The sequence below is a fragment of the Miniopterus schreibersii genome, assembly GCF_964146895.1.
Source record: "Miniopterus schreibersii genome assembly, chromosome: 2".
Lineage (NCBI taxonomy): Eukaryota > Metazoa > Chordata > Mammalia > Chiroptera > Miniopteridae > Miniopterus > Miniopterus schreibersii.
The window spans coordinates 144505261-144528295 of record NC_138102.1 but is presented as its reverse complement, the minus strand read 5'-3'; the positions used below and the strand labels follow the sequence as shown (position 1 = coordinate 144528295).

Here is a 23035-nt window from a genome sequence, read left to right as displayed (position 1 = left end):
AATAATGCCCATGTCTGAATCCCCAGAACTTGTAAATATATTACTTTGCCCTGCCGGGCATGGTTCAGCGGTTGAGCATCGATCTAGGATCCAGGAGACCAAGGTTTGATTCCGGTCAGGGCACATGCTGGGGTTGCGGGCTCCATCCCCAGTCGGGGACAGGTAGGAGGCAGCCGATCAATGACTCTCTCATCATTGATGTTTCTCTCTCTCTCTCTCTCTCTCCCTCTTCCTTCCTCTCTCTGAGATCAGTAAAGATATATATATATATTTTTTTTTTAAAGTAAATATATCACTTTGCTTGGCAAAAGAGATTTTGCTGATGTGATTAAGTTAAGGATTGTGACGAGGGAAAATTATTTTGGATTATCCAGATTCTTAATCATCAGTGTCCTTATAAGGGAAAAGAAGGAGGGAGCAGAGTCAGGGAGAGAGAAGGAGATGTGGCAACAGAAGCAGAGGTCAAAGTAATGTGATTTATTAGCTTGGAAGATGAAAGAAAAGGGCGGCGAGTCAAGGAATGTGGTTAGCTCTAGAGCTGGAAAAGGTAAGCAAGAGGGTTCTCCCCTTGAGCCTCCAGGAGGGCAGGCGTGCCATCCCTTTCACATTAGCCCAGTGAGACTCATTTTGGGGTCTACAGAACTATAAGATTATAAACGTGTGTTATTTTGAGCCATTAAATTCGTGGTAATTTGCAGCAAAAAGAAATGAATGCAAAAAGTACAGGTTTCTTATGTGATAAGCCTCCCCCACTAGATTCTAAGTGCTTCCAGGGCTCTGTGTCAGGTCGGGTTTTTCCCCCAGCTCCCGGGGTAGGAAGCTGGACCTACAGTGGGAGTTCAATGTAATATTCCTGCTATAGTTTCCAGCCTCTAGAATTGTCTGATTCCGAAGGCGGAGGTGGTGTTTGGCAGGGATTTGGGGGTGGGGGATGGGGCGTGTGGAGATGAAAGGAGAGGGGGGCTGTCAGTGAGGGTGGGGTAATTAAGGTTAGAGGGTGACGGTGGCAGGGGTTGTCCAGCTTCAGCAGGAAGTACCTCCTGAAGGTGCTTGAAGAGTCTGGGAGGGAACCTGGCTGACAGGGGCAGGGTGGAAAGAATCATATTCACTGTGTACTTTCGTGTTCCTTAATTTTTTGTTTTAATTTTTAACGAGACATTTAAACCTCAAATTTTAAACAAGAATGCGCCTCCTATTCAGAGATTAAACTTTAAAAGCAGTCACCGCAGCTGCTTCTATAAACGTGTATTGCCTGGCCCCCCAAAGCCCAAATATCCTGAGACGGGAGGTCCGAGGGTAAGCCCGAGACCTGCCTTTCCCGCAGGCACCCCCTGTTGATCAGACTGCGCCACGACCGCGCGGTGCCAGATTCTGGGCTCTCCGTGCGCGGCTGCGGGCGCGGGCGGCCTCCGGCCAGGGAGGGCGCTGTGCCGGCGGCGCGGGGGGCGGGGGGACGGGCCTGGGCGGAGCGCGGGGCGGCCGCCGGCTCCCGGCTCCGCTCGGGCTGCGGGCCCTGCACCTGTGACTCTCCGCCGCGCTCGCCCGCAAGCCCGGCTCCCGCAGCCCATGGCCCCGTCTCGCAGGCAGCTCGGCCTCCGCGCCGCCTATTCCGGCCTCAGCTCCGTGGCCGGCTTCTCTATCTTCCTCGTCTGGACGGTGGTCTACAGCCAGCCGGGGACAGCAGCTATGGGGGGACTCGCAGGTACCCCGGGGCGCCGGGGCCGGATGCGGGGACGCGGGGAGGCGCGCTGTTCCCAAGGCTCGTGGCGGGCGGCACTCCCCCGGGGAGCGGGTGGGGTGCTTCCCCCAGGCCCCCGTTAGCAGCGCAGGCCTCTCGCGGCCCGAGCGTTCTCCGAGCCCCGGCGCAACCCCGGGCGCCGACGTCCGGCCGCTGAGGTTGGCACCAGCCTGCCTGCCCGGCCGCCGCCGCCCGGGTTGGCTCGCGACCTCTGCCCGCTGCCCAGTGACAGCCTCCTCCCTGCGCTGCCGCTTCGCTCCCCCCCCCCACCCCCGCGCTTTACGGGGCTAAGTGTGAGGACCCTCCAAACGCACACACCTGTTCTGGGGGTCCCGCCCCTCAAGCGCCTCTTCCTTGGGGGCTGGGTGAGGGCAGAGGAGTCAGTGGAAAGGAGGGCTGGGGGTTCCTGGGGAAGCCCACCTGCCTCCTCCTAGTGTGGCCCCCGCCCGGCAGAGTCCTCAGTGGAGACCTGGAGAGCACTCGAGGGATCTGATGGAAACAGGACATTTTGTTTCCGCCACCCTTGTGTGGCTCCGCCAGTATCGGCTCGCCCGCCCTGGCCGCCCTTTCTCTGCCTCTGGGAGGTACCAGGAGGCGATTAGAGGGAGAGCGTCGGTGCGCTGGTGGAACCCGGCGCTCCCCAATGCTCTGCACTCGCTGTGCACCTTTTGGGCATGCCATTAACCTTTCTGTGTTGTAGAATTGGTGTGAAAATGAAACATGTTATTTCTACTTGCTGACTTTTTAAAAATGCTTTGTACGTGTGGGGCACTGTGTTAAGCAATCTGCTTCCATCGTCTCATTTAATCTTTACATTAGTTCTGTGAAGGAGGCATTATTATTGTGCCCATGTTACAGGTAAGGCTTAAACTGAGGCTTCGAGTAAATAAATAGCTTGCCTGGGGTTACACAGCTACATGAAATAATATGTGTGGGAAAAGAACTTTGGGGAAAAAAATACATGTAAGGATAATGCTTTTACATATGATAGATAATCTTACACCATTACTAAAATCCTCTGCCCAAAGAGCCCTAAATGAACTAATGACAAATACCTAGATTTACTCATTGCCCCCCGAGCTTACTGAGAGCCATCCTGGATAGAGAAGGAACGAGAGATGAGAGTTCTGCCTTATAAGAGGGGCATACATAGCCACAGCCTAAACAATGCCAAGCAGAGCACTGGGGAGTCACCAAAGAAGGGTGGTGGGTGCCCTGGCTGGGCTGCTCTCATGCCTGCCTGGATGCTCCACCACCTGTGGCTTTCTCTTCTTCCTGGGGGCAGCCAGGCCATCTCTGCTCACCTATCTACAGACCCCTGACTCTCCCTCCACCCCAGCATCTTCCCCATCTACCGTGTTTCTCCTGGTTTTCTTCTCCTTGCAGTTTTTTCCTGTTTCTTTTGAGCCCTGCTGCTTTTCCCTCAGAAAGGTGGTGTCTTCAGGCCAGCCCTATGGTTGTACTGATAAGACCTGAGGGGGGTGCAGTGCTGGTTAGGGGTGAGGAGGGAGGGGCATCCCTGGGATCAGAGCTGGGTTTGTTAGAGTCTGGCCTGGTGCAGTGAACCCTAGCTAGCTTGGGCCCATGGATGCCTCCTGGGCCTCAAGTTTCCTCCTCTCTTAGGAGTGGGAGATGCCAGTGAAGGAGATGATCTCAGAGAACCCCCGTTCAAGTCTGAAATGTTGCCATTTTGTGTACTCTCTCATTCATCTCACAACTGCCTTCTGGTGACTTGGCAGTTGGAGGTCCTCTGGCTTATGTTTCAGGGAGTCCTGGGGTTCCCTCTGACCTAAACTCTCTCTGCCCTCTCTCCCTCACTGAGGGCTTCCCTCTGAGGCAGGCCAGCTGTGGAGTTGCCTGCAGGAAGAGCCACTAGGGCAGCAATCAGCAGGGTCAGGGTCCTGTTGCCTCCCTGACAGTCTGGCTTCGACAACCAGGAGGTGGCCATGGAAGAGCCAAAGCTACCTGGTGGTGGTGGTGGTGGTGGTGGTGGTGGTGTGGTGGTGGGGCGAGGGAGGGCTTGCCAGGCCAGGGCTACGCACGTGGGTTCTGAGAGTCTGTAGCCAGTCAGACTTCTTCCTCTTTTGGGGGTGATGCATCAGCGAATTTACTAACTTGTGAGCACCCCACTTCTGACTTGGCATTTCTCAGCTCAGAAACTGCCGAGTCACCAGAAGGCAGCCCTAGTGTGTTCCTTCTCCCTGAGTACCAGGCAGTGGCCAGTGGGGGTGTTGGTTTCGGGGGCAGGGTTAGCTGGAGTCCCTGGGTCCAGCGGGAAGAGCGTTCGTGGTGGAGATCCGCTCTTTCCCATCCTGGTGGCACCTGGGAAGAAGCTTGGAGGAAAGGCAGTTGCCGAAGAAATAGTTTTGCTGTGGGAATCCTTGGGAAACACACACACCCTTGCTCTACATCTAGGAGACAAGGAAAGAATAGAAAAGTTGCCCCAGGAACTAAATGGCTGTGTTCTTGCTATGAGAGCTGTGAGCGAGAGGAGCACTAGGCTCTGGGCCTTGCTTTTCCCCTGAGCCCTGAGTGGAGCAGGCTGTCTGCTCCTTGAAGCAGGTGGGGTGGAGTGAAGGGTGAGGTCTGGCATGGACATGCATCTGGTGGGCCCAGGGATCTGTCCAATCTGCCCTGAATTGTGTGGACCAGGCTCCTGGAGCCCACAATGCCCTAGGGAAAGGAGCGGGGCTAAAGGAAGTTGCCTCCTGCCTGAGGGGCCAGAGGGGGATCCTGCTCCTTCACTGAGCACCTTTGGGTAGAGTTGGTGGGGGACATCCTTCTTCCACAGAAAGTGGTGAGAGCCAGGGTGGGTGAGACTGAGCCTGCTTCCAGACTTGGCATGTGTTTATCTGGAGGTGAGGCCTGTGTGCAGGGGAAGTAAGAGGTGGGGAAGGTTGTGCTTGCTTATTAACAAAGGACTGGGCCCTGGAACACCCAAGATAGCCGTCATCCTTTTCCTCTGCTCAGCCCTTTTTGGCATGTGGGTATATGTGGGGGTGGGTGTTTTGGGGGCACCACTGGAGCATGGTCAGTGGACTAAGAGATGGCATTTCCATCGACCCCTAGTTCAGCATTTCCTAACCCAGAAATTGCTGAGTCACAGAGGAATTGCTCTGACCTTATTTTTCTCCTGAGCTAGCTTTCAGAATCTTTGAGTGGCAGATCTTAGAGCTCAGCTACTCTAGCCCCTCCGTGGCATATTAAGGAGACAGAGGGCAAGTGGGGCTGTCCCAGACAGGTGCCATTCTGACTGTTCCTCAAATGCACTCAGTGACAATAAGCCTCCTTCCTGGGTCCCTTTAAGAAACCACATGGCTCCCCCAAATAAACACTTAGGATGCATGTGAAGAGATAGACTCTGGGAAGCGTGGCTGGCACACAATCCAGATCGCTTAAGATGTGAACTGAAGCTGTGGGATGCTCCTCTGTTCACCTATGGCCTGCTCCCACTTCCTCCTCAGCCTGGATGGAGAGATGCTTGTCGGGGCTCATCCTGATCTCTGGGGTGGAGGGACCCACGTTCCAGGCCCCCAGTTCCCTTGTAAGATTGGGGTGGGCAGGGGCAGGGCTGGGAGAGTGTTGGTGAAATAGGGTGGGAGGGGAAGCTGCGGGGGTTGGCGGGGCTGCACCCTCACTTGGGTGGAACCCTGGAGGCGCCAAGTTTCCATGCTGGCGGGATCTTTGGGCTTAACCATCTTTAGATTTGAAACACTGAGACTGTGAAAGGTCACAAGTGGCACAACAGTGCCAGGCCCAGGCTTCCCGGCTTGCATTCTCATGGCTTTAGTCCTGAGCCAGGCTGCCTGAATTGTGTCAACTTCTGAGCTGGTAACCAGAGCATAGCTCTGTGATGACACTCCTCTCTGCCTTTTGTGTTTCCTAACTTAAAAAATTATGAGATATTTTGGGCATCTGAAAAAGTATAGATGATTTAACAAACTCTCTTATACTTACCACCCAGCCAAAGGAATAAAATATAGATTCAGTCACTCTTCCCACCCCCACCTCCTTATCAACTTCCCTTTCTTCTTTCTTGCCACAGATAACCAACCACTTTCCCCATCCAGATGGCCATCCTTCCTGTGCATGTGTGCACAGGTCTCCTGACTCCTAGGACCCTCGGCCTGTGTGGCACCAGGCTTGCAGCTAGCTCTGCCTCTTTCCTCCGGACCCTTGCCAATGGAATTGATATTTGTGCCACTCTTTAGGCTGAGCGGCAGGCACGGCCTGGCACAGAGGGCACTCATTGTATTGGCTGAGCAGCAGCTGGCATTGTAGGGGTAATGCCCAGCCAGGCCCAAAGAGTGGGCCCAGGAAAGGCTGGGGGCGTCTGGCCTGCCCTTTGCAGCAAACTGGAGGGAGTGACATGGAGTATGGCCACGAGCAAGAAGGTCTTGAAACTTTGAGGTTGTGGCCCCTGTGGGCCAGGTGGAGGAGCATCAGGGTGGAGGACTGCTTCCCACTTCTGTGGCCCTCAGGGTCAGCAGTGGGAAGTCCCTAGAAAAACAGGCTGGACTGTAGCTGTCCTCAAGCTTTACAGCTGCAGGACCCCTTCACACTCTAGATAAATAGTGAAACCCCAAGAAAATGTTTATATGGGTTATTTCTGTTGATATGTACCATATTAGAAAATTAAAACTGAGAACATTTTAAGTATTGTAAAGTAATATTAAAAATAACATTACATTAACTCAACATTTTGTATATGTGTGTATGAGGAAATAGTCATGTTTTCCAAAACAAAATTAGAGAGAATGGTATGGTTTTATATTTTTGCCAGTTTCTTTCCTGTGTGACTGAATAAAAGACAGATTCTTTTATCTGCTTTTGCAATCGGGTCCTCGTGATATGATAGGCCCTGTAGCCTCAGAAAACTCCATTTCTTAGTCATGAGAAAATGAGACTGAAAAGACCAAATACCTTGGTATTATGCAAATAAGTCTGGCCTAGGGGACCGAAAGGGCCCTGGGATCCCTGGCTGGAGACAGGGAGGAGGAAGAGGGTTGGTGTCTATCCCTCTGACCAAGTCTGTCCCACAGGTGTGCTGGCACTTTGGGTCCTGGTGACGCACATCATGTACATGCAAGATTACTGGAGGACCTGGCTCAAGGGGCTGCGTGGCTTCTTCTTCGTGGGTGTCCTCTTCTCGGCTGTCTCCATTGCCACCTTCTGCACCTTCCTCGTGCTGGCCATCACCCGACACCAGAGTGAGGGCTGATTCTGGAGGGGGGTGTGTGTGAGGGGGCCTTACAGCCAAGGGACTGAGCAGATCATTTAACCTCCCATGTCTGGGTTTTCTCACTGTTAAAGTGGGTTGAATGAGAGTATCCATCCCCTGGGGTTGGAAGGGTTCGGTGAAATGTGTGGGAAGTGCTGAGCACAAAGCACACTGCTAGATAACTGAAGTACCATTTAGTGGGATGGGAGTGCCCCCTGGTGGCTGCAACCAGCAAGGAGCCAACAGCCCCTGCCCCTGCCCCTGCCCCTGCCCCTAGGAAATCTGATGCTCAAGCCTGTTGGAAGTAGCCTAGGGTAAAAGTGACAAAAGCAGAGTAGATGATACAGACCTGTCATGCCCATTGCCTGCAGATCCTGAAGTGTCACACTCAAAGTCTCTGTGGGATTGGTTCAGCCTTTAGTGTAGGTTGGGGAGGGGTGGCCCCCGGGCTTGTGGGATGGGAGCTGGGAAAGAGGGTAAGGCCCTCTAGAGTCACAACCCGGCTCCTCCCCCTGCAGGCCTCACAGACCCCAACAGCTACTACCTGTCCTGCGTCTGGAGCTTCATTGCCTTCAAGTGGGCCTTCCTGCTCAGCCTCTATGCCCACCGCTACCGGGCTGACTTTGCTGACATCAGCATCCTCAGCGATTTCTGACCCGGGGGGTGAGGTCTCTGCAACCTGGGGTCCTCAGGACCTGGACTCAACTTCTGAGACATCAGGTGGGACTGTCCCACCCCTGCAGTACCCCAGAACTATGGCAGAAAATACACAGCAGGAAGACTTTGGTCTCCAGGGAAGGTGTTCTGTCCACTTTAGGGGAGACCTGGGTATGGTGGGAAGGGGTCCTGCCCTGTTGCTCCTCATTAGCCTGGCTGGAGGGAAGCTTTTCAAGTGGATCTATTTTCTTAGCACCCAGTGAGGAATCTTTGTAAGCAGGGCCAGGGGCAAAGAGGCCTTGACCTATGCCTGAGGGCAGGTGGTTTGGTCCCTGCTGCCCCAGTAACTCTCCCTCAGGCCAGACTGGAAACCTGGGAAGGTCAGGTCAAGTGAAGTGACTCTAGTAGAGGCCTCATTCCCCAAATCCAGCATCTCATCCTATTGTTACCCCAAGAGTCTTGGGAACTTGGGCAGAGAATTCAGTATCCCTGTTCCACCCAGAGCTGGTCTCCCATGAGTGTGCTAGTCAGTCATCTCCTTCACCACCCAAGTCCTCCCTCTTACGCGCACCACACACCAGAGCAGTACTCCCCAAATGAAGTCAGACTAAGGATCTTGGGGAAGGTTCTCCTGTCCCCAGAAGGGCTTGAGTAGGGGGCAGCATGGTGTAGGCAGAAAGGACCCCTCAGACCTGTGCCTAAGCACCTCCAGCCCTGCATTTCCACTCTGCCTTCTCACACCTGCCCCGGTCACACCCTGATCACCGGAACACCCCGCTCTATGAGATGCCCCACCGACTCCTGCCCCTTACCTAGAGCTTGTATCTTTTTTATCTCCCTTTTGAAAGATAAACCTGCTTTCTGCCCATATACTGGCCCAAGGGCTCACCTGACTCGGGAGGGAAGGGGCTACTGGTACATGTGTCGTTTTATGTTAGGTTGCCATTTTGCACGGTCTACCCCTTTCCTACCTGTGTCCACCTCCTCAGCTCTTTGCCTTATCTGTGTCACTGTCACTTTAGCAGAATACAGCGACTCTTTGTATCAAACAGTCTCTGGTTGTTTCTTGGGGGAAGGGGTGAGAGCAGTGGCGGGAAGGCTGGTGGTGCTGGGTCTCTAGTTATCTCATGAAGCCATTTCTGTAGCTCACCATGTGCCCTGGTGGGCAGGGAGAGTTTGGTGTCTCAGGGGCTGGAGACCCTCTCCCTCTGGTCCCCTTGCCATAGGGGAACCTACTGGCTTGGCTGTCCTTCTCTGGTTCTCAGCACACCCTGGCCAGGGTGAGGATGCCCATGAATACAGCCTCAACCACCCCTATGGGATTTAGTGTCTGTCAACTAAGAGGTCAGGACAGATGGGAAGGGGGATAAACCCACTTCCCTTCAGACTCTCCCAGGCTGCGAGGGCTTGGGGCCAGGTCTGAGGCAATGAGGCTCTACTCTTGCTGGCTGGAGAAGCCAGGCCCACTCAAAACCATGGAGAACGGGCACTGGCAGCCCTGGCACTGTTGTCTCTGCTCACACTGGATGAGCTTGTCCGGGCCTGCGGCCTCACCCATTCTCTCTGAGGTTCAGTATACACTTAAGAAGTCATGGTGCATTATAGCAGGAACCATAAACAGTGTCTATTTCTGGAGCCTTTAACTGGTAAACAGAGGCCGTAAAAGGTGACATGACATACCTGATCTTCCAGCTGGGACTGGAACCAGGTAAGTCTGATTCTCAACTCTCTGGGGATGCCTTAGTGAGCCAGGTCTGAGTGACTGTATATCCCCTATACTCCCACACTGGGCCCTCTGTCTATGGACTCAGCCCAAAGCTGCCGCCTCTTTATTACCCCAGGTGGGGCAGGCAGGGGCAGCTAGGGTGTGTTCAGAATGGATTCTTCCTGCAGGGCAGCTGCCACAAAGGGCAAGGAGCTGGAGGGGGGCTGGTCCCTTCTCCTCCACAGCAAAATCAGATGCACGCTGTGCTATGGAGCTGTGTGCCCACTGCACACCCCATCCCGTCACGTGCACCTTTAAAGCAAATAAAACATTTATTCAGATTTTTTTCCTTTTTTTTTTTTTCCTCTTTTTTACAAAAACATGCATACATACACAGGGTATGGTAGTCCTAGGGAAGACGCGCGCACACACACACTCACACACTCATTCACACACACACTCAAATACTTTCCTTCTTGGCTCTGGGCCGGGACCCCAGAAGCCTTGACTTTGCCATGGCAGCCTCCCCTCCCTCCCTTATGTCTTGTATCTACTCTCCCACCCCCTTTCCCCTCAGCCAAGCTAGTCCTATGTGGGGCAGGAGTCAGAGCTGGGGTGGGGAAGACCCCAGAAAGAGAATACTCCTGGAGGGGGCAGTGACCAAGGGATCCCTGGGGGTCACACTGTGCTTCTGAGGGGAGATGAGGGTTTGGCACCATTGGATCAGGAAGCACAGAACTCCAAAAGCACCCGTCTCCTCCACCAGGGCACTGAGATGGTCGACGTAGGGTGGCCTCTGGCAGGGGCAGGCACCAGAGGGGAGGCCTAGGGATGACTGCTCCTGAGGGAGCTTTGTCTCACTGCCCAGTGGTGGTGGCGGGGGGTTGGGGTGGCTTCCATAGTCATTTGAGTAAACAGGCAAGAGGAGGGACTCCCCCTGTACTCAGGGATATAGGACCCCTTGGCTCCTCCTATCCGCTCCCCAACCCCCACTCCAGCCCTCAGAGCCTAGGAAGGGCTACCCTGGCTGAGGCCAAGTTCACATTTCTGTGTGGAGCCTGGGGCTGTGTGCAAAGTCCGGGGTCTGCAGCGCCAAGAATAGTGGTTACAGGTAGGCCCAACTGAGCCAGTCCTCCTCTGTGCAGTCCTGAGGAATGGGGGCCCAGCAGGGGCCTGGACCCCACAGGGGCAGACTCTGTTCTTGGAAGAGCCCTACTGGGGCCTGGCCCACTGCCCTGCCTGCCTCCTCAGGGTCCTCTTTGGTCCCTATCTTAGACCCAGGGGCCTTCTCAGGTTCCTTGGGGTGACTATCAAGGGGCTGTTCTCTGGCCACAACTACCTGCCCAGAGGATCTCCGAAGATCCCAGGAACAGGTACTATTGCCAGAGATAAGAAGAGAACCAGGTCTGAAGTGCAGGGTAGGCCGGCAGAACCGTTCCAAAGCCTTAGAGATTCATAGGTTCTTCCTCTTCCACCAGCTGCTCTGAGGGCCTGGGGGAGGACAAGCATGGGGTTGCTGGAGGGCCAGCTGCAGAAAGGGCCTCAGCCCACCTTCCCAGGAAGACTAAGAAGGCTGGGGTGGCTATGCCAGAATCTGGGATCCTCATGTTGGGAGGGCCCAAGGGATAGAAAGGCTGCGGCTGGGGGTCTGACATTACCTGTCTTCAGCCAGGATGCCCACGGAGAGGGATGCCAGTGCAGTCACTGCCTCCACTTCTTCTGTGTCGGCTCCTGGCACCCTGGGCACCCAGGACTCTGGACAGGAAGCTAGGCGCTGCATGCAGCCCCAGTATTTACCTGGGACAAGAAGGCAAGTCAGAAAGGGTTGGGGAAAACAAGTCATCCAGCATGCCTCACCACATATCCTAGACTGATACTGAGACTGCATATCTCGGGCCAGGGTCCGAGAGTAGCAGGCGGGTTCTCAATCCGGGGCCAGTCCTCTCACCTACTTCTACCCTCGACACAATGCCTTCCTCAACTTGGCCTCCCCAGTCCTAACAAGGTGAGCAGAGCAGATTCAGCATGGGTATGAGGTGGCCTTGTAGGTGCCCAAGCTATTCTCCCACCCCTTTGGCTGAAAAGTTGCCTCTGGCCTATTCCCATAGGTGCAGGGTTCCTAAGAGCGCTGATGGGGCCCACTTTTACAGACAGGGACTGTATCAGAAAGACCTCACAGATCCCGACCCTGGTCTCCCAGAGCACAGGGTTCCACTCACATCAGCCCCAAGCAAGGTCAATCCAGCACACAGGACAGGAGCAGGTGGGAAGAGGGAAGGGCACAGCATGGGGAGAGCTGACCGTCCTCATGGCTGCTCTGCATGGCCATCGGCAAGCCACTCACCACCCAGGACTCCCACGGGGACATGCCTACCCTGCCTACTGTTGTGAGAAGTGAAGTTGGGAACATGCCCAGAGCCTGGCCCAGCGTGAGGCCTCTGTACAGAGTCCCAGCAGCGTCTTTATGTTACCTACACTTCCCCACTGAGCCCCAGATATTAGGAAATCTAATTCATTCATTTGTGTGTCCCTAGCATGGATCGTGGGTCTTTACACAAAGTGCTCCACAGATGCTGAGTTGAAGTTGAAAATTTAAAGTGCTTTCCAAATGTGGGATTGTTCTAAGACCCAGCCCCCAAAGCGGGCAGAGCTCCCGAGACCCTTGCGGCCAGGACTGAGGGTCAATACGGGAACCAGCACTTTTAGCAAGCGAGGCCTGAGTGTAACTGTTCGCCTGGCCCTGGCCTACAGCTGTGACTGGAGATGGGTGGTCAGTCCTGCCTTGAAGAGGCCACTGTCGGTGGTCCCTGCTAGGTCCCTCTGGGGGGCTCTGAGGGTATGCACACCTGGGTGGCTGCCCTACCATTCCAGCTGAGGTAACTTATAGGAAACCTACTCCTGACCAGCCCCAGGGTTCTTGGCCTGGCCTGGCTGGCAGTGGAAGTTCTGGGGTCTGGGTCACTGGGGATAGCACCCCTGAGGTTCTCCCAAGTCTGGGGTCAGCAGGGTGTCCTCTCTCCACACTCACTGTGCACCCGGATCACAGCTTCCAGAGAGCGGATGGCGTTGAGGTTGGGTTTCTGTTTCCAGCCTTCTTCTGAGAGGGGATCCACCTACGGAAGAAAACAGTACATCAATAACGTCTCGGGGACCCATAGCCCAGCTCTCTCCCACCCCAAGGGCCCTGGCTTTCTGGTCACAAATAGGCATGTGCTTCTGGCTCTGCCTAGGGCAGGAGGTGCTGCCTCCAGACCTCACCTGGGGAAGAGGCAGCATTCTCTCTGTCCCCTTCATTCTAGACCTGGCTACCCCCGCCCTGTGAGCCCTCATGGAGGCACCCCCATTTGTCTCCTTTTTGGGGCAGTCCTGGGAGGGCCAGGCTCCTTGTCCCACAGAGGCATGGATGGAGGTGAGCGGCTCACCTTGTTACCCAGAAGAGCGGCCACACAGGCCTCGGAGGCGTCACAGATGGCTGTGAGGTCATGGCCACCTTCCAAGGCCAGCACCACCGCACCTCCTGCCAAGCTCATCAGCTGCTGCGTCATGTACCCAAAACCTGGAAGGTTGGTGGGGAGCAATGGGAGGGAGTAGGGGTGGAGGAGAGGTGGACCCCCTCTACCTATTGTCCTGTTATGTCCCTGCTTGCTTCATGAGAGAGGACCCTGGGCTGTACTAGGCTAGGAGAACCCAGGGAGTTCCAGGGCCAGCTGCCACGCCCCCATCCTCACACTGATGGTCCTGGCCAGACACGGTCACCTTCCCCTCCCAGCCTAGCCCTCAGTCCCCTAGGCTGGGCCCTCCTTACATTTGGCGGAAACATGGTAGCCACCCAGTGGGGCTGGGTGACCCTCGGCAGCATCAAACCCAGCCGACACCAGAACCAGGTCCGGAGAGAACTCCTGGGCGATGGGCATCACGACTATCCTGTGAGGGTACGGAAGGAGGGCTCACCACACTGTAGGGCTGCTGGGACAGAGGCAGGGGCCCTGCCTGGTGCCGGCCCTCTCCGCCAACTTGACTATGGGGCACCCTACTCTTAAGACTCAAGACACCCCACCTCTCAGAAGGATTAGTGGATCCCTCTGACTTCCTTGACCTTGGCTGGCCACTATGTCCCTGGCACAGCCTAAAGACTCAGCCATCGAGTGTGCTTAACTGGTGTAAGACAGGAAGGAGCCAAGGATGGGGTACCAAAGGGAATGAAAGAGGAGTATGTGTGTTGTGTGTATATAGAGGGCAGTGGGCAGAGTCACAGAAAAGGGACAGTCACTAAGCCTCAGGGACTAGAAATACTCGGTATTTAGTTGCCACCCATTCTGGACTGAGTTGACCACACCTTGCCACTCACCACCTAAGAGCTGTCCAGGGTGACCAGACTCAGATCCTGGGCTACTCAGATCTACTCTCTCCCTCCTCCTTGGCCCCTGCCCCCGCTCCAGCTGCCTCCCTCCATCCCTGACCCACTTCTGGGGTCCATTCTGGTGTCTTTCAAGGCCCTGGGCTATGGGCACACAGATGCCAGGAACTCAGTCCAGGGCTCCTACAGAATTAGCTCTCATGGAAAATATCCCAGAAAAATATTTGGAGAACTACCTCCAGGGTTCCTTTTCCCATATGGAGTAGTGGGACCCCCAAAATGAAATACGCAGGGCTCCTGAACAGAGCCCAAAGCTGTTCTTTTAGAATAGCTTTTCTTAAGCAACTCCCCCAATATGGACATCTGCTTTCCTTCCCTCTTTCTCCACAATTTAAGTTTCTCATCTTCTGCACTAAGCCCGCCTCCTCCAGGCAGCCTTCTTTGACTGAATGTGGCTGCTCTGCTCACTCCACCTACCCTGACTGTCTCCCAGCACTCAGTTCAACATTGGCTCTTGGTAGCATGTTACTTTATAAAGCACCCTTTATAAAGCACTTTTTCATTCTGTTTCCTGTCTTCACATTGGAACTAGAGGCTACCAGAGGCCAGTGTAATAGTGCCTCATTCTGGGGCTGGCTTACAATGTCTGGTAATTGAATGAAGACAGGCTGACAGACCAACTGATTGCCTCCAACCTGGTGCTGTTGGGAAAAAGGGCAGCAGAGGGTGGCCTTGATGGGCCAGGCCTCCTCTGGGCCCCCAGAGCACTTACCTGAAGGCAGCCAGGTACTCAGGATCCCCCATTGGGGGATCCAGACCTCCAGCCCAGGCCACATTGATATTGAAGCCCTCACCACTACCAGTTCCCACCTGGAAAACAGGACACAAGAGAGGCATGAGGAGAGTAGAGTCCCAGGAGATAAGTCCCAGGATGCTAGTGCTGCAAGACCAGCTCATACACCCCCTTCACTTCAGATGCAGAAACTGAGATCAGAGAGGCTAAACAATCTACCCAGGATCACACAGCTAGTTGGGACACAGGCAGAGTAAGGGTCACAAGGGAGAGTCAGTGGGGCTGGAAGGGGTAGACCCAACATGTGGTTACCTCATCCACAGCCCCACTGCCCGGGAAGAAGTTGCCATTGTCATGGCGATGCAGGGAGATGTAGAGCACATTGGGGTCCTGGTAGAAGGTCTGCTGGGTGCCGTTGCCATGGTGAACATCCTGTGTGGGAGATGGGCAGTGGATTACAGAAGGTCTGAAAGCAGAGAGATGGAGACTGGAGCAGGTTGGAAGAGTCAGTGACTATTCTGAGGGTCAGGACCCTAGACTTTGGGTGAGGAAACTGGGGTCTCTAGAGCTAAACTGTTGAGTGGCCCCAAATAATCCCTGGGCCCTCTAAGCCTCAGTCTCTCCATGTATGTATAGATGTGTATACAGCATGCTGAATGGGGGTGGCTATAATATAAGAAGGGGAAGAGGCATGCCAATGGCAGGTCTGACAGTGAGAGAGAGTGTGGAAATGGATTAGAGGAGGAGGGGGAAGAGTCCAGGATTACACATGTCAGAAACCCTCATCCAAGGTCATGGAATGATGCGGGTGATCAGAGACCAAGCTCAGTTAGAGAGAGGCAGGTACACGAGGCCCAACGCTGTCCATCCTAGGAAAAGCTGTGGCTCTGCACTTGGTAACTCACAGGACCCTGCGTGGGTGCAAGTGTGGAAAGCTCCTCCACTGTCCTCAGCTTCTGCATAGGAATGTCCCATTCATAGGTATCAATGCAGAGTGGGATAGCTTAGTAGTTAGATGCATGTGAGAGCTAACCATCTGGCTTCAAATCCCAGTCTCAGGACGGACTAGGTATGTGGCTGTGTGCAAGTTACTTAACCTCTCTGTGCCCACTTTCTTTATCTGAAAACCAGGTTATCGTTAGGAATAAATACATCATATGTAAAATCCATCAGTGCCTGGATGCAATTAGTGGAATGTTAGTGTTATCTGCTGTTATTGTTATTGTCACTACCTATAGGGGAAATGCAGAAATTAGATCTGCAGAAAGAAGCCAATAGAGGCCAAAAGACAGCACTCAAATGGCTCCTCCCATTGTGGGAGTCTGTTATGCCTGAAGGCCTTTCCACACACCATCTCCTCTGGGCGTCCCAACAGCCCCCATGACGTGTTATCTTCACCCACATTTTACAGAAGGGGAAAACTGAGGCTCAGGAGGCCAATGCAGAACTAGGACATGAAACCACATTTTCTGACTCCAGGCTCAGGGCTCTTTCCACAGGGCTCTTGGGTCTGAAGGGGCTAGGCACTGGGACCTACCCAGTCCACAATGAGGATCCTGCTGGCCTTGCCCTGCTGTTGCAGCTGCCGGCAGGCGATGGCCACCGAGTTGAAGAAGCAGAAGCCCCTGAAAGGAGGAAAGAGAGGTCCTGACACCCCATTCCTTCCCGTGCCTCCACCTCTCCAGCCACCCCTCTCCACCAGCTCCTGGCCTGGCCCAGCCCCAGAAGTCTCACCCCACCCAGGCCTTCCCCGGGCCTTACATGGCTGTGGAGTGGTCTGCATGGTGTCCGGGGGGCCGAACCACAGCAAAACCATTCTGGAAACAGAAAGAATGCTTATCTACCAAACTGCCAGCCCTCTGACCCCATCTCCATAAACCTGCCTCCAACCCCAGGCTCCTCCCAGAGCCAGGATGGGTCAGAAGGGCCACGGTACTCGGCCCCCAGGCTGGGCATCCTCTGCTTTCAGGCTGGACATGAACACAGAACCCCCTGCCCTGAATGTGTCCTGGCTGTTAGCACTTTGTAATAACAACAGCTGTCTGTTGGGCCAAAACTACGTGCCTGGCACTGTGCTAAGCTCTTTATAAACACTGGATTTCATCCTCACAACAACTCTCTGAGGTAAATGTTATCTAATCCTCACAACATCTCCATAAGATAAACATTATTATTGTCTCTTGCTTACAGACAGGAGAAATCTGAAACTTAGGCGGGTTAAGCAACTTGTGCCTGGTTGTAAACGGTGGAGCCAGGATTTTAAACCCAGGGCTATGCCCTTAACTGCAAAGACCCACCAAGGGGATATGATACTGGGGACACTGTGACCACCTTGGGCTGAGTTCCTAAACAATGGGGGGATGGGTAGACCTCAGGACAAGCTCCTGTAAGATGCCCAGCCCAGAGCACCAACCCAATTTATAAAACTTCAGCGAAGAACAATCCGCCAGTGCTCGGAGGTCCAGAGACACTTGTAACCTGCCTACAGTCACACACTGGGTCTGTGTTAAACAATCCTGGATGATCATGGGTTTGCATCTCTTAGAGACGAAAGGTCCAGGGTCACAGTGGCTGGACTCTCTATCAAGTAACATGAACCTAGGGTTCAAATCTCATTTTGGTCCCCAGAGCTCTCAATTTCCCTTCCAAAACCCTGTGGCGCTATCCAAGAGAATTGAGGTGTCCGGGGTTCTGGCTCTGGCGTTCCCTGCTGCCCCATCCTGCTACCTCCTCCAGGGCTTGCCCACCTTCGACCCATATCTCCTACCTTTAGCTCGCGGGAAGCCACTTTGAAGGCCAGATCAGTTACGCTGCCAGCGGCCCAGCGGGCTGCATTGGAGGAGTGCAACTCATTCCAGATGGTGTCGGTATCCACCTGTGGGGGCCAGAGTCAGGGCCCGCATCATCCAAGGCTTCCCACAGGAGCCAGGGCCCATGGGTGGTGCCCACCCCATGGCCAGGACCCCAGGGGCAGGGAGCTGGGCAGACAGTGCTGCCTCCCCAGTGCCCCACCGCCCAAAGGCAAGGCCTCCTGTATCCCCCAGTCCCAGCATGACGTCTCCTTCCCAGCTTCAGTCCATATCACCAGCCCATATCTGGCCAGCACTCTGCTGGCGGCATCGCACCTGCCTCCCCGGTCAGAGGAGGGGGCATGGCGTTACCTGGGCGGGACTTGGGGTTTGGGCCGGGAGGGGGTTTTAAGCCCCAGCTGGCTCTGCTCAGGTCGGAGCTCGAGGGGCCGTCTGCACCACTGTCTTCCACTCAGGGCCCCTAGCCCAGGCTGGGAGGCCCCCCAAACCCAGTCCCTGGGCCTCAAGGCTAGGGAGGGGCCGGGGGGCATGATGGGGAGATGGGGAGGGCGAGGCTGACCAAGAGAGGCGAGCAAGGCAGAGAGAGTCTCAAGAGGCTGGAGAAAGAGAGAGAGACAGAGAGACAGAGGGAGAGGAGGGAGGAGAAAACAGAAGCAAAAACAGTTGGAAAAATCAGAAAGTGGCAAGAAATGGGAAGTTGTGAATAGGGTGCTGACTGGCTCCCAACAGTCCCCCCAGCTACAGCTCCCATTTCCCTCCAGAACTAGGCCTCCATCCCCTGCTCCACACACCTGGCTGGGACACCTGCAGGGACTTTTTCTAGGTAAGGAGAGCACTGCTAGGGAGGCAGGAAGCCCCCCCAAGCAAGGTGAGGAGGGAGGAAGGAAAGCTGGGGAGCGGGAAGGCAGTGCCTGAGTCTCCAAGGACACTGGAGGCACCCCACAGTCCCAGCCCAGGCAGCCCAACTCTGCCTGGAGGCTCACTCCAGTGGAATGGCCAGTCCCAACCCCTGGGTTCTTCTGAAGGGAGATGATCTTGGCCCCACTCTTTGAGCCTCACTCAACATTTACCAAGCACCTTCTAGGTGCAAGGCACAGGGCTCCACACTCAGGAGGCACTGGTGGGCTGAGGACACACCTGTCCACAAGAGGCTTCTAGCCAGCAGAGGGGCATTATGGGAAAACCCCTGGCCCACTGGGTCTGGCAGAACCACAAGAACAAGCAGGCAGGGCCTGGGCCTGGGGGAATGGAAAGGAGCAGATCTGAGAGCCTGTGGCAATGCCTGCTCAAAACTCCCAAGGAACACTTACCCCAACCCCACCACAGGGCAGCATCACAAACATCCGCTGTGCCAGGAGCCCTGTGGAGAGAGGCCCGGTGTATGAGCCAAATCCTTTCAGCTTCTGGCCTGGCCAGGAAGCAAGGAGGCCCTAAAAAGAGGGCTAGACAAGTGCACAGGTGAGGGGGTGGGCAGCAGAGGGACCAGGGGCAGCATGGGGATGTTGAGGATGCTGGAGGGACAGGCTGGGCAGAGCTGGGACAAGAGACCGGGGATGGGTGGGCTAGGGGAGCCAGGGGAGGTATATGGGCCCCAGATACCACTGGGCACCTACTTGTCAGCTTCCCGTTGTCCAGTTTGAGGCGGCTGAGAGGGTTGGTGCCGTAGAGGAGCACGTGTCGCTCAGAGTGCACCGACTGTAGCTCCTCCAGGGAGGCCTTCCGGCCCCGGAGACACTGAGGAAAGGCCCACAGAGCTCCTGAGGCCCTGCCTGCCCCTCCCCTACCATTACCACCACCTTGCCTACCCCTTCGTCTCATGCTGGCTCCAGAGCCTCTTCCCCCTTCCCTCCCATTGCTCTTTCCTCCCGATTCCACAGCCCACCCCGCCTCCTCACCTCGCACTGGCCTCGGAGCCCCCGCTCCTGCAGCCGGGACCAGATGCTCTGGATGCGGCCCGCGTGCTCTGGATGCCTACTGTTGTCTCCACAGGAGCACTGGTGCTTCAGCATGACTGAGTCGTACACCAACCCTGGTGGGAGCAGGGGTGAGGGTGGAGATGGTCAGAGCCAGGGCCCCAGGGAGTCCCCAGTGCCGCCCTCCCCCATATGGGAAGGGGCTTGACACACACACCCCATACCCCATCCCAAACCTTGGCCTCTCACACAATCTCACACCCCTGGCTGCTCACCCAGGCAGCCTTGCCACCTCACACACACACCAGCATAGTCCCAGCCAACACGAATGCTACGACTGCTATGCAACCACTGCTTCCTGACACACTGACCCTCATCATGTGGCCCAGTACCTCACCATGACATCAAGAACTCAGAGCCTAACCAGGGAGGCCTGAGGCTGGGGTCTCACACTGGATATTTTGACTCAAATAGGGGGAGCAAGAGAAAGAATCCTCAGAAACCCCAAACACAGGAGCTGGGAAGCCCACAGTGACACTGAGCCATGTGACGTGACAGATGCAGTTTGGGAAGTGACTTTCAGCCAGGGGAGGGCCCTGTGCACTGCCTGTAGGATGGTCCCTTTCACAAGTCTCAGGGCATCGGGGTCTTCGAAATGCTCACATGACTGGTCCAGGGATGCCACTCCTTGAGAGTGATCCTTGGAAAACAGTCCCAGGGATGAGTGAAGATTTAGGTACAAGGAAATTCAAATGAGGAAAAACGAGTAACTAACTGCCCAACCAGTAAGAAATCTTTAAGTAAAAATAAAATACTATGACAAAATACTATAAAAACCTCATTTCTGAAGATTGCTTATATCACAAAATATTCATAATATGTTAACTGAATAAAGCAGGGCACAATGTGTCTACGATAAATATGGGGTTGTACGTGTACATATATGGCTGGAACAAAGACAATACAGCAGCATTTAAGAGTGGCTGCCTCTGGGTGGCGGGATACTAATTGGAGATTTTTATTCTATTTTTATGCTTTTCTCAAAACTTCTAAAGTGCTTTTGAGCTCTTTTTATAAGCAGAGCAAAAACAATAAGTGTCCTTTTTTTTTTTTTTTTTTAAGGCCTGAACTAGTTGTCAGGAGATCCTGACAATTCCTAGCCCGGCCTGACTGCCAGCTTGCTATCTGACCACAAGCTTATCACCTTAGATTTCCTGAGCCTGGTCTTTTCGTGTGTAAAATGAGAACCACCACCTACTCCCCCACTTCATGGATACTGTGTGGCTCTAACAAGACCAAGAAAGTGTTCTGTGGCCTTGTCCTGAGTGGTACCATGACGCAGACATGGACTTGTGCGCGAGCCTCTGTGGTCTCAACCCCTTCCTCCTGCCCCGCTCTAACCCAAGTCTTACCTGTGGTGAAGGGCAGGGTCCTGGTGGGGGCCTCTGAGCTGGGCAGGACACGGGCCTGGCTGGGGGGCTCCGGGGTTGGCAGTGAGGCAGGCGCGGCTGGGGATGACTGAGTCCTCGACAAGGGCCGGTGACCACCCTGGGCCAGGGAAAACAGCACAGAATCCCTAGTGCCTACCCGGGAGAGCCGCCCGGCCAGTCGCTGCTGCTCCCAGAGGAACACCTGCGGGACACAGGGGGCCTCAGTCTCCAGGTTCTCAGGATCCAGCTCCATGTGTTTCTGCCCAAGGTCTCGGAAACCTCCATATGGGCCCCCTTTCTGGAGGGATTCTAGGATGCCTCTAGTCTTGCCTCCCAGCCAGCCTCTGGCCTTTGACTCTAAGCTCCCTATCCCCACCAGTCCACCAAAGGTCTGTACCCCAGAAGTAACCACCCCATTCCCCCAGAGCTCCCTGAGCCCTCAGAACTCCAAAACCAGAACCCAGGAGAGAGATCTCAGGCCCAGCTCTGACCAAGATCTCATCTCCAAGGACTGTGCAACTGCCCAAGGACAGGGACCTGGGTGAGCCAGTGCACATGTGGGGACTGTTAGCATATCCTATGGACCTACTTCATATTTATGAAGGAAATCCTAACCTCTAGCACCTCAGAAAGTTACCTTAATTGGAGACAGGGTCTTTACAGAGGTAACCAAGTTAGCATGAGGTCACTAGAGTGAGCCTTAAACCAACATGACTCTTGTCCTTAGAAAGGAGGAATTTGGACACAGACATGGATGGAAGAAAGACACTGTGAGGATCCAGGGAGAAGACAGCCATCTTCAAGCTGAGGAGAGAGACCTGGAACAGCTCCTTTCCTCACAGCTCTCAGAAGGAACCAACCCTGTCAACACCTTGACTTCAGACTTTCAGCCTCCAGAACTGAGGCAATAAATGTCTGTTGCTTAAGATGCCCAGTTTGTAGTACTTGTTACAGCAGCCCTAGCAAACTTACCCCACAGCTTGACTCACATGGTAAGAGCGCTCTGGTTGAAGTGCTTGAGCCTGGCTCTGCCCCACACTTCCTGCCCTAACCACCTTCCTACAGACAGTACAATTGGTCATAGGGAGAAGTACTAGGGTAGGAGCGTGTATGACTCCATGAGAGGCTAGCGCCACTGCTGGACAAGGGACATGCTTCACCCTGAGCCTGGCAGGCTGCTGGAGTGCGCATGTAAGTGTGTGTCCACAGGTATGTATGCCCCCATGTGAGTATGTGTGTGTGGGCAGGTATGTGTTTTTGCACCTCAGTGTGGCTCTGGCAGGACAACCATGGGTCTCAGAGCTATTCCCTGCACTAATGTCCTATCTCCCTCCCTTCCATCTATGCCAGGCCCCAGAGTCAACTGACTATACCTTCCGAGAAGCACTTGGGGACTGCCATACCTGCTGGTGCTGCTGGAGAGGAATAGGGCCTCTGGCTTCATGCTGCCCATGGCTCGACTCCCTGTGTTCCAGGCTGTCATCCCCCAGTGGCCCCACTCCCCCACCATCTGTCTCCAAGTCCTCAGCCGAGGGTATCTGCCTCAGTCGGGGCTTCTCACTTGGCTTGGCTGACCTCTGGGAAGGGAAGATGCCAGCTAAGAAGCCATACTGGAGTGTGGGATATGGGGTGGGATGTGGTGAGCCAGGCAGCCATTTATCTGGCTGGGACTCCAGTGGCCCCCAGGAACCACGCCCTCACTCTGGCCCTCCAGATCCCTGCCCTTCCAAAGCCTCCCTTCTTCTTTCAGCCCCCATGGGCCCAGTTAAGCAACCCCTCACCACCTCCCCTACCCAGTTGCCCTCACCTTGATCAGCTGGACGTGAGGACTGTGCCGCTCCAGGCGGGGCTGCAGGGGGCCCAGTGATGGGGGGGCGGTGGCGCTTGGGGGCAAAGGCTCTGAGCGGGTCCGGCTCAGTGGCCGATGGAGGCCTGACCCAGAGAGCCGCTCGGTGGTCAGTAAGGACTGGGCAAAGTGGAAGGGCAGGGGCCCAAGCCCGGGCACTAGAAAGAACGTGGTGGGGGGGCATAAGGAGGGAACCATGGGGATGAATGGAAAGAAGCAAGGGTGTGGGTGGGGGGCAGGGGCTCAGCAGGGAGGTGCACAGAAAGACAGGGAGCAGAAGAGGGGACAGGCCCTTACCAGGATACAGGGATCCACCCCTTCCCCTACAGTAGTAGCAGGACTCACCAGTCAGCAGGGGGGCGTGAGAAACTGAGGGGTCCAGGAGGAGAATGGGCTGTAGGCGAGAGGTCAAGGCACCCCCAGCCTCGGGCTCCAGGCCATGGGGCAGGAAGAGGGGAGCATGGGGGCTCCCTAGGACTGGCCCCCGAGGGCCCAGAGTTGGATGGGTCCTGCGGTCACCATCAGCCTGGGGGAGAGGTGAGGAGGAATCACAGGGGAGCAGGTT

General features: G+C 55.1%; 2 protein-coding genes across 4 annotated transcripts in view; one reads left to right on the top strand and one right to left on the bottom strand.

Moving 5' to 3' along the window:
• Positions 1 to 1446: 1446 nt before the first annotated feature.
• On the top strand, positions 1447 to 8662 carry SLC48A1 (solute carrier family 48 member 1). Its single transcript, XM_081130614.1, has 3 exons — positions 1447 to 1702; positions 6781 to 6948; positions 7478 to 8662. Exons 1-3 carry the CDS (start codon positions 1567 to 1569, stop codon positions 7612 to 7614), a joined length of 441 nt encoding a protein of 146 aa, XP_080986740.1. The 5' UTR covers positions 1447 to 1566; the 3' UTR covers positions 7615 to 8662.
• A 974-nt stretch (positions 8663 to 9636) lies between these two features.
• HDAC7 (histone deacetylase 7) overlaps positions 9637 to 23035 on the bottom strand; it is a 34748-nt gene continuing 21349 nt past the window's right edge. For 2 of the 3 annotated variants that reach the window (XM_081130611.1, XM_081130612.1), the window contains 17 exons: positions 22816 to 22996; positions 22432 to 22628; positions 22028 to 22201; positions 20607 to 20826; positions 19177 to 19310; positions 18895 to 19015; positions 18592 to 18641; positions 17239 to 17346; positions 16233 to 16288; positions 16009 to 16096; positions 14784 to 14903; positions 14451 to 14548; positions 13127 to 13245; positions 12744 to 12877; positions 12350 to 12434; positions 10980 to 11118; positions 9637 to 10812 (listed from right to left, as the gene is read on the bottom strand). In XM_081130611.1, coding sequence (XP_080986737.1) covers positions 10767 to 10812; positions 10980 to 11118; positions 12350 to 12434; positions 12744 to 12877; positions 13127 to 13245; positions 14451 to 14548; positions 14784 to 14903; positions 16009 to 16096; positions 16233 to 16288; positions 17239 to 17346; positions 18592 to 18641; positions 18895 to 19015; positions 19177 to 19310; positions 20607 to 20826; positions 22028 to 22201; positions 22432 to 22628; positions 22816 to 22996 — 2070 coding nt within the window. In that variant the 3' untranslated portion in view covers positions 9637 to 10766. The remainder of the gene's footprint in view (positions 10813 to 10979; positions 11119 to 12349; positions 12435 to 12743; positions 12878 to 13126; positions 13246 to 14450; positions 14549 to 14783; positions 14904 to 16008; positions 16097 to 16232; positions 16289 to 17238; positions 17347 to 18591; positions 18642 to 18894; positions 19016 to 19176; positions 19311 to 20606; positions 20827 to 22027; positions 22202 to 22431; positions 22629 to 22815; positions 22997 to 23035) is intronic. The other variant, XM_081130613.1, reaches the window with a different exon arrangement.

Coding starts and splice junctions, on each gene's coding strand:
- SLC48A1 (XM_081130614.1), top strand. CDS start 1,567: ATGGCCCCGTCTCGCAGGCAGCTCGGCCTCCGCGCCGCCTATTCCGGC. Junction 1,703..6,780: donor AGCTATGGGGGGACTCGCAG/GTACCCCGGGGC, acceptor TCTGTCCCACAG/GTGTGCTGGCACTTTGGGTC. Junction 6,949..7,477: donor GGCCATCACCCGACACCAGA/GTGAGGGCTGAT, acceptor CTCCCCCTGCAG/GCCTCACAGACCCCAACAGC.